The sequence below is a fragment of the Eurypyga helias genome, unplaced genomic scaffold, assembly GCF_000690775.1.
Source record: "Eurypyga helias isolate BGI_N326 unplaced genomic scaffold, ASM69077v1 scaffold38805, whole genome shotgun sequence".
NCBI lineage: Eukaryota > Metazoa > Chordata > Aves > Eurypygiformes > Eurypygidae > Eurypyga > Eurypyga helias.
Window position 1 is genome coordinate 65,771 of NW_010250167.1, and position 10,567 is coordinate 76,337.

General features: G+C 42.6%; 1 protein-coding gene across 1 annotated transcript; it reads right to left on the minus strand.

Moving 5' to 3' along the window:
- Positions 1-7,705: 7,705 nt before the first annotated feature.
- On the minus strand, positions 7,706-10,302 carry POLR2M (polymerase (RNA) II (DNA directed) polypeptide M; the record flags this gene model as incomplete). The annotated part of the gene is given in 3 exon segments (XM_010151595.1): positions 7,706-7,986; positions 8,758-8,964; positions 9,615-10,302. Coding segments are annotated over 3 exon segments (1,033 nt in total), but the record flags the coding sequence as incomplete, so codon positions are not given.
- Between the last annotated feature and the right edge of the window lie 265 nt (positions 10,303-10,567).

Sequence of the window (10,567 nt, forward strand, 5' to 3'; positions counted from 1 at the left end):
GAACGTAGTCACTTTAATATAACGTGTAAATAACTCTGCAGCCTCAGAGACATGATTCATGCTTTCCAAAATAAGTGATTTTGCAACTATAGCCCTAACTAGAGGCTTTTCTAAGGAATATAAAAGTTGGACAACAACTGAGCTTGCTTTTACTAGCCACATCACAGCTGTAGTATCAGGATCAGACCTGGAATGCAACCAGTGTTTCATTCAGTCTTGTAGCTTCATTGCTAATTCTTCTAAATACTTCGGTACATATAAACATCTCCTCACTGTCTGTAAGGGATACCACATTCTGAGCACTGACACATTACCAAAAGTAGAAAAGGAAAGTGTCTTTAAAAAAATACTGAGAGTAACTTTTCAAAATTATTATTTATCATTTTCTTTTCAGCACAATTTAAGCTGTTTCTATAGCTGGAATGAATTACAGTGCACTGCCAGGATTTTCAGAAACAGCCCTTCCACCCCAGGAGAAGTTCAGTTGCATTCTGCTTTAATGGCCTTTGGCAAGCTTGCACTATTGTTTTTGTGCAAACAGAAGTAAATTTGATATAAATAAAAAATGGAACTTTATGTCAATGAAGCAAACATCAAATTCCTTAATCTTCAAAAGAAATTCTATCCCTGAATAATTAACTATGATATATTTATAAAACTAGAATAATTGAAAACAGAATTCTAAGTTGATTCATGTGGACTGCGCTGAAATATTTATTATTGCAAGTCCAGAAGATCTGTCTGGGTTTTGTCACTGGAAATGTCTAAACTCAGTGTCCAGATGTTTATTTAAGTTGCTCCCACATAGTTCTAATGTCAATTACCAGGGGTTATCAGAGAGCATCACTGTGTATCTTCCTTGACTAATATTCTCATTTCTTCTGCATCTTTGATGTTTTCTTTCATTAAAATTCCTGGCTCACAGCCACAAAAATCTGCTGTGCAGGCAAAAAACTGGACCACAGACATGACATATGATGATGCCCAATGTCTGTGCAAGGGTAACATTTGTCATCAGCTATCCTTTAAGCAGTAGTATAACCAGTGCAACGCCAATTAAAGCAGCTCTGAGAAATACATGTGGCACCAGGGAATAAGAACTTCTAACCAATACGAAATTACTTGGGTCAGTAAAGATAATATCAGTGCATATACTGAAGATTTTGCAAAACTGTGTTGGAGTTCTTTTTTCCCCTTCAGGAAAAAGCAGGGGAGAGCCAATGACAAAGTAATTTCACACATAATTACAAATGGAATTGATGGATCTGTAACTCTGGAAACTACAATTACACTGAGACTTTTATAGTAACCAAGAGACAACACAGGCCACTCATAACAGTGACTTAAACAGAAAGAGCTTATCACATAGTCTCTGCAGATTTCATACATTCAAACACAAATAGTTGGCTAACACAGCTCATTTATATACATATATATATATATATGAGGTTTGGGCAACAGCTCATTTATATATATTATACATACTGGTTTGGGGCAACAGATATTTTTATATATATGTAAACAGATATTTATATCTATTGCCCAAAACCAGTTGGTTCATTTGGTTTGTAGGCAAATTCATTTATTTTTAAAGATTTGGAAGAAACCAGAAGGAAATCAATGCTAATTCAGTATGAACAGAAGTAGAGATAGAAGATGGCTAGAGAAAAGAGCACCAATGCCACTTCATCTTAGTACCCAAATACATCAGGTTCCTCTCTTTGTAAGGAATGTTACCCATTTTAGGGTAACTTCAGTGGATAATGGTCTAAAAGACTTGGAAATTTAGATCTCATGGATTATGCAATCTACTTCCCTTCCTCCACTGTCAGTGTGGGAAGGTGTATCCAGCTACCAGACAAAGCTCTAACAGCCAAGCTTTCAGCCTTGCTGAGAGTCCTTCTCCCTCACTGACATCTACAAACAGAGCCGTTGCACCTCCAGATCCAGTTGCGATTCTGTGTGCACAGTAAAAAAAATCCCACAGCTTCTGGCAGAATCACAAGTTGTGCTGCAGAATTTGCGCGCAACCTGCACGTGCTGGGAGGGCAGCGTGGGTGATCGCTTCATCTCAGAGACGATGCAGGAGATCAAGGCTGGTATAACCAGAGCTACGGCACTCCCACCACTCACTGGCTGATCTTCGAGTAAATTAAATGTATATGTTACTAGCAATGAGTAACAATAGAGAAAGCATTTTTCAGAAAAAAACCAACAACATAAGAAAAGTTTTTGCTTAACAACTGAAGAGAAATTTTGCAACTAAAATTTCTATTCAGAGGTGTACAAAGAGTATCTCCTACCAAGTGCTCAGCATCAGAGGCTCGGCAAACCTCGGACTGCAGCTACTTGCTGCATTATATCACCACCTTCATCTAGTAAGCAACTACATTAATACCAGCTGTGTGGACAGAGGGAGGAAATATGAATATGTTCATTAAGCATTATGGCCCCACTTATCTCCCTCATGACCTCAGTGGAGATGTACCAGTTTGTGTGTGGTGCAATATCAAACTTGAAGGAAGAGCAACAAGGGAGGGTGTCAGTACAAATTTCTACAAATTTCCCTGTCAAGAAATCTCTCTTACTTACTGCTGGAGGACACATTAACTCATGTTCAGGTGATTAAAAGTGAAACACACAGTTCAGTGATTCTAGCAAGCTGAAAATCAATTTGCTTCCCACGCACATTTCACTGTGCTCATTTGTGTCATCTCCTCACATTCAGTAATTGGTTCACAACTCTTATTCACATATTCCCTTGCACACAGAGCCAATATCTCCTTTCAGAGCACTTGCACATCCATGTCCCTAGAGGAATAAGGCTTTGACTTCAGTACATGCTTTCACGCTTCACCGAATCAAGGGCCAATTTAATAATATCTTAATAACCAAACGATCAAAACAGTTGCTTTAAACGAGCGATGACTAAATGCCTCTAAAGCTTTGCATACATGTGGAATAATAATTACAGTATTTACAAAGGATTCAAATGGAGTTAAGCACTCGTATCCCACAGAAAGTCAATGGGAGTGTAAAATGGTTGGACTACAGTCAGCCAACATTTGCCTACCACAGTGTCAGCAGCGACACAGCGCTGCAGAAGTGTGAGAACACAGCACAGTTATTAGCTTATTGAGTAAGAAAAAAATACCTCAGCAAAATAAATGTTGTTTTCACACAGCTGTCTTTTTTACTTCCCTTTTCCTCCCAAAACGTGGGAGTTCACAACCTAAAAACAAACATTAGGAAACCAGGAAATCTCAGTGGTGATCTCCACACATACCGCCCCTAAGAGCAGGGGTCTTGCAACAAAACACGAACCACAAACTGAGGAAAAATACAAGTTTGGTTAGCACCTCCCTGGAACAAGACCACACCATGCAAGACCTACTCCCTCAAATATTTGTCCTTAAGAGACACTATGCTTCCTTCTTACACTGCTCTGAAAACAGAGCAAGGCTGGGAAAGCAGAGAAAAGCCACCTTTTCCTACAGCAGAGCCCACAGGGTGGGGCACAGCTGCTTCCAACACAGGACTCCACTCCCTGTCCCCTTTATGCCCTTCATATGACATAAAAGGCCAAGATACCATTGCAGCTCCACGGCCCAAGGATACTCCTCGCAGGCACAAACCTGTTAAAGGCAGATGATGAGCTAGATGCCACTCAAATCAGGCCAAAAGTGGTTTGACTCAGGCTAGCCAGGTCCTTTCTCCTCCACAAGACTGCTAAAGGCTGCCAGCTTGTGGTGTGTCCGCGATACGGGAATTGTCGGCAAGTTCCATACAGAAACCCCAAACTGCTGCCCAGGGGATGCTCACGGAGCATCACCAGCTTTTGCCAGTGCTTCCCACCCAAGTGTCAGTTCATCAGAGCCTGTAGTGCCTGGTTGTTCTTTGCCCCGACTCCGGATACCGTGTCCTTGTGACAGGGTCAGAAATTCCACAGTACAGAGCCACGTTTTCAAATCCTCACGATTTGCAGGCCCCGTTTCCTCTACCCAGGAACTTGCAGCTTACTGCCACTGACTTGGTTTAGACTGCATGGCCCTTCGAAGCAGTCCACAGGCCATCACACGGAAAACTACTAACAGAACTGCTGACCACCGTTCAGCTAGGTCTAACTCTAAAAGCCAGGAAAAGCTTCTGCATCTGTCCAATAATTAGATACTCTCCTAGTTCCCCAAAATAATTCCCTACAGCAGCATTTAGGTCTTTTTTCTTTCAGATGTTATTTCCCAAATACTTTACATGAATTTTCAGGCTGCTAAATCCTCTAGATGATATCACCACAGCTGGCAAACCAGACTGCATGTGCTCTCCCTCCGGAAAGGTTACAGCTGTGAACAGAAACTATTAGAGCCAAAAGGTGCTTTTCTTCCATGTAGTTTGGGGATCAGGTACCCCTAACAATGCAAAAACCAGAGGACTACAGCTGCTGCTGCACAGATACCCGCCTCTCTTGCTATAGCTCTCAGAACCACTGAAGTTCTGTCTCTGTGCCATCCTTCAGACCTGCATGATTGCCCAGCTGCAGGTCTTGCAGATCTTTTCTCATCCATTTGCATTCCCAAAAGTTTTCTTTCCCGATATAGCAACTGTTTCCTAACTCCATTCCCAGTGTTTTCTTTGTGAAGCACTAAAGCAGAAGTTTCCAGTTTTCCCCCAGAATTTGACTGCAAACTTTACATAGGCAAAACAAAACATTATGCACATAAAGAACTTCAGAAACACATTTTCAATTCTTTATTTTCTGCTGGGTTAACATGCCAGTCCAATAAAACAGTCTGCTCCCCCAAAAAAAAAAAAAGAGAGCAAGATCGTCAATTCTCAGTGTATGTTTTGAAAAGTTCTGGAACTGGAGAACAAGTGAAACACACATCAACAACACCATATTTGATCAGCAACCTAATTCAATATGACTAAACCATTCAACATTCATCCTCCTATTCCCTAACCTTCTACAAACTTACAAATTGCACATCCTCCTTCAGACAGGACTACGCTTTATACCTGAGTCTTCGCTTATCACTCGCAAAACCTTAACTCAAAGTACGTACCTGTGCTCAGAGCCAAGGACCAGCAACTCCCTGTGAAAGCTTCCATGTTTTGCAGTAATACAAGCTCTTTAGCAATAACTTAAAATTCATACCTTAAGCTGGGCTCTGTGTTTATGCAGCACTCTCTCCCAGAATGGCTCCACCAGCACCGTGCTGAGCAGCTGGTACTTATGTAACAACTAAATAATGTGCTTCACCTGTTGCTAACGATTTTTTTTTCCCTTGAAGGTGAAGTTTGTCCATTCAGGGGATCCACTTTAGCAAAGCCCCAACACGCTGAATGCTAGCAACAAACACATCAGGAAAACTGCCTCTCCTTGACAAAGCATAGAGAGCAAGTAAATCTGAAAAGCGCAAGGACAGAGTGCAATTTTAGCTGGGATGAGAGTGATCGGCAGAAGCCTGTGTTGAACTAGATTTCAGTAACCTAGAAAACAGTTCTTAACAGTTTCCATTAGCACAGAAAAGCCAGCATGGAGAAACCACACTGGGTAACTTAAAAGGTTCAACAGCCCAGTCAGTAACGGGACAAGGGTGATGATCCTAACGAGGGGTAGAGATGCAGACGGGCCTGGAAGCAGTAACTTGGCCTTCACACAACAAAGGAAAAGCCAGTTGAAGCTTTTGAGCCCACTTGCTCTTCAGCAGGCCAACTGACTGGAATAATGAGAGGACAGATGTATGGACACTGATGATCTGAGTGATGAACTGCAGCTGCCAGAGAACTCCATGGGGCGGTGGAGTCAGAGCCACAGGGTGAGTGCAGAAACACGTACACCTGAGGGATCAGGTGTGTCCGCAACACGGGCACTAAAGGATGAATGTGAATGACTGAAAGTGTGCCAAAAAATAGTGCTGACAGAGACAAGTGATGGTGAGAAGCTGGGAGGATGGAGCAGGAGACCGTCCCCCAAAGAAAGATTTAAAAAAAGGCAGGATAAAGAGGTTAAAAGGGCGCTATAAGGCCTGGAAGTGGCAAACACCTGCCCAGTCTGAAACCAAAATACAAAACAACAAACGGAATCCTCAGTAGGAGGGCAGCTGTGGCAAAACCACAAAGCCATTCAGGTCTCTGCAAGATATTCAAGTGACTGAGGTATGCAGAAGGTGCCCACGTACACAGCTGGTATTTAGATGGAGTTACAGGAAGAAAAGAGGACAGCAATGGCAGGAGGATGTGTGACACGTGGTGGAAGTTAAACGGAGAAGCAGGGAATGATGTGCTCTGTCAAACGGACCAGGTGGTGCAGGGATGCAGAGTATGAATTTGCTTTAGTGACAGGAGATAAGTGTTACGAGGAAAAGGGAAGAGCAGGCAGCTGACGAGAAGCCAATGAACAATGAGAACAAGAAACTCCTGAGAGGAGAGGGTACAGGAAAGAGGCATCACAGGCAACCTAGTCAAAAAATACCACATATTAGCTTAGCGGCAGCTCCACCTGTCAAACTGCACTGCCAGGCTCTGGCCTATGCCACAGGCACTGCCTGGAGAGCTTGTGGAGCATCTGGGAGAGAGCAGCTGCCCGCTAGTGAAGTGATGTATGCACTCACCAAGTGACAGACACCTTCATCCCCTGTTTCTAGATGACAAGATGCAGCTTTCTGAATGACTCCTATCTGGAGCACCCTTGGTTTCCAGAGTCACCATTCCTGCAGGAATATGTGCACGTCCAAGGATGCACACACAACTGCCCTGCACACACTGCTGCTGCAGAGTCTTGGAAAACAGGTGTTGCTAAGCTATACAAGGAATTTCTGAGGTTATCTATCTTTTTTAGAACTGACCTCCTACTAGGGCTGGGATATCCTAATCAGCAGTGGAATATCATTGTAAAATCCTTCTCAGGTGTGTTACTTATCTTTCAAAATTAATATTAAAAGGCATAAAATGCTACTGTAAGGAAAAAAAAAATTATCTTCAAAGAACAGTTAAAACTGCAGAATACCCAGAACATTTTCTCCAAGAAAACCACAGGGTGGATCTCTTAATTTATAATATCAGGCTATGAAAAAATAGTATTCCAAAGTATGAAGGCAGTGTACAAAAATATGGAAAAACATCAAGACCTCTAATAAAAATATTAAAGTCTTCAGATTAACCTGATCTCTTGCTTTGCAGCAAACACCAAAAACAAAAGAGCAAGAGTCCCTTAAAGCCCAAACTGAATTTGAGTTAGAAAATAACCTGAAATTGTGAACCTATTTACAACATAAAGGGCAGAAAGTGTCATCTTGAGGTGCGGGCACAGAAACAAGTTCTCATGTGCTAAGAAGCTAACTTGCAGCCTATCATGTATTTATGCTCTCTGTGCGGGCACGTATTTTCACCATATGGTAAAAGCAGGATAATCTTAAATAGATGAAAGAAGTATCTCACATTTATACATGACGAGCTTTCAGACACGTGAGCAGTTGGGATGCACCTCTGTTTATGTCATGGCCATGCATGCTGATGCCCTCTGCAATCACATTTCTGCGTAGAAGACTCATCACAACCCGCAAAAGCGTATTAAAGAGCTCCCTTTGCTGTAGCTGAAAACTATGGCGCATTCCACAAGGATTACCTGCCCCAGGTGTCCAAAAAACAGTCCCCAAGTAACATGGGGATTACCACTTGATGCCACTTGCATCCATGAGGTTTATACTGAACCCTTCCCATAGCTGTAAGGTTAAAATTTTAAGAAAAAAAATGCCTAGATCACACATTCTCAATATCCAGGTTTGGGTTTTAAGAAGTACTGCATAAAAATCAGTTACGTGGCTCATCCTCCGACAGCCCTTCTTGAATTCAGTCCTCTGCTGAAAAATAATCTTCATCTCTCACTTCTCTGTACTGCATGGAGGCCTCCCCCTCCGGTTGAAACCTCAGCATTTTGATGTTCAACCTCTCTGCAAGCTTCTGTGCTGCAAGCTTGGCTTGCATTTCCTGCAGAAAAGAAAAAAGGAGGTGGACACAAGTTAGAAAAAGCACTCATTTGTAATTTTTATCCTGGCCATGAAAAAACTAACATAATACAGTATAAACTTAACATAAGAATATTAGTCATATCAGAGTGGGCTTCATTAAAAGTTTTAGTAACTAGCAAAGAAATTTCATGTTCCTTTGCACATGTAAATATAACTGTGCTATTCATGGCTGAAGACCTTTTTGTAAGAGTTGAAATCCCCCACGTGGCAGCCCTCACCTGTGATTCTCTAATGTCAGCTTTAACAGAACAGAATCAGCCCGATTTAAACATCAGCTGGGCACTACCTGGAAAGTCAGGATCCAAATCCGTTCCAGCAGAACCTGGGTTCTTCAGGCACAGCGTAAGGCACACACAGATACTTCCATAGTTTAAGAATAACAAATACTGCTAGGCCTTCACTTACACCAGGGCTGAAAACACTCTAAAGGCTAAGAAGCAAGGTGCACATTTAAATTTCCAGGCAGAGGTGAAGCGAGTTCAATGAGGACAGCGTATCAACACACAAAGAATAAGGCTAGGTTTTGTTTAATGCAGGAACAGCAGTTTCAGAAGGGATGAATACATGATTTAATTACATCATTAAAGGAATCAAATACAAGAGAAAAGTGCCTTTCCTCAAAAACTGACCATCTCAATTTCACCATTATGAAAAGAGCCCTTTATGCTTTCTTTTTTAGGAGTGATTCCAATGATATAATTACTTCCCAGGCGAAATCTTGAGTACATACCTCATAAGCTTCTTTTTGCTGTATCTGAATTGCTATGGATTCCTCTATGGATAACAGCTTAGCAGGGGAATGGTGAAGCGGTGGCAGCCGAGCTGCTGTGATGTAATTCAAATGTTTCTTATCTCTGAGTCGTCTTTCTTCAGTAGTAATTGGAGAGCCAAATCCCCCAGGGGACTGACTGGATGAGGAACCATGCGATGATCCACTCTGCTCTCCTGACAATCTGGAAGAGCATAACAACAACATAAAAGTAAAATTTGCAGCACAACGTTGAACAACTTCCACGTCAAAGCTTACTTTCAGCACCTAAGAGTTCCCAAGAAATCTGAAGCATTGTGACACCGTAAGCAAATAAAAGCAAGCAGCGCTCAGAAAAATGAAAAAGATTTTTCTGCAGAGAGACAGTATCGCAGGTTACTCCTGAGAGTGAACAACAAAGGTAATGCCAATTAATCAGCAGGCATGAAATAGCAATGCTTTGGGAGCCACACAAAGCACAAACTGCCACTGCCACCAGCAGAGACAATGCGAGTTGTAATTTCTCCAGAGGTGCAGGAAAAGCAAAGGGCTACCTGCTGTTGAAGTTCTACAAGCTCTAGAACTGATCCACAAGAAAGTTTTGCCAATTGTTTCATAGTTTTGTAGCTTAGGCAATGACAGGCTGTGAAGATTCAGGACAATCGTTTCACCGCTCAGCACTGAGATTCGGTGGCGCTTTATGCTCGAGAGCCAATATATTAACCTCGCGTGCCATAGGACCCCGAGTCTCTTTCATCACCCACCACGCTTGTGTTCCGTACCATTTCCAATTTTACACAGTCATTTATTTCACAAAAGGCTTTGGTATTCCACAGTACTTACACATTTGTTTTAAATTTGCTTTTTTTTACGACCGGGTTCTTGGCTCTAGACTCTAGAACTTCGATATAATGTGGTGTCTTGGGGTGCAGGCCTCCAAAGATAGTGCCCTTGTGTTCAGCCACAGTCTGTTCTTTTTCCAATGCTTTTTCACTATTATCCCCATCTACGATTGTAACTTTTTGAAAGGCATCAACCAATGCATCTTTGCTGTTGTCCAAAGCAGCTGTACCGTCCTCGGTATTGCTCCGAGATACCTGCTGATCGTCTCTCAGGTGACTGCTGGCGGCTGGCTTCGAGACCCCTTCACAACGATTCTGATCTTTCCTAACAGTCTTTCCGTTACCAGTTTTCCTCTGGGCCCTCTGATTTTCCCGAGCTGTCTTTGTGGCATCTTGCTCCATATTTTCCGCCTCCTGCCTTTGGGAAGAAAGCTCAGAAACTTCTTTAATATTCGAGTTTTCATTCAAGTCTGAGGAACCTTCACAGTTTGGCGTGTCCTCGTGTGGGACAACTCGCTGTTTGCTGGTATGCATCGCCTCCCGTTTCACCTGGAACTCCAACCTGACGGCAGATAACAGCTCAGTCGTCCTTGCTAATTCCTCCTCTTGCACGATGGCAAGCGCCAGCTTTTCAGCTAAATCGGAGATCTTCTTACCCTTGTCTGGAAGCCTGGCAATGAATTTCCTAAAATAAAAAAAAATATTATTTAACGGGATATAAACAATCGCATTTTTATCTGACATACAGAACTGTTTTATTAGAACAGTTCGTGTGGCAGGTTTCTCATTCTAACACTAATTTTCTTGGCTACACACGAGCCCTCTGAAAGGCAGTAGGGCACCAGGCGCTTGCAGCCTGGGACGCTGCTGCGACAGAGCGAGACCCGCGGCTGCTCAGCGCTGTAACTGCTGCCGGGCGCAGCGCGGCGCGCCAGCCCCGCTCGGTCACT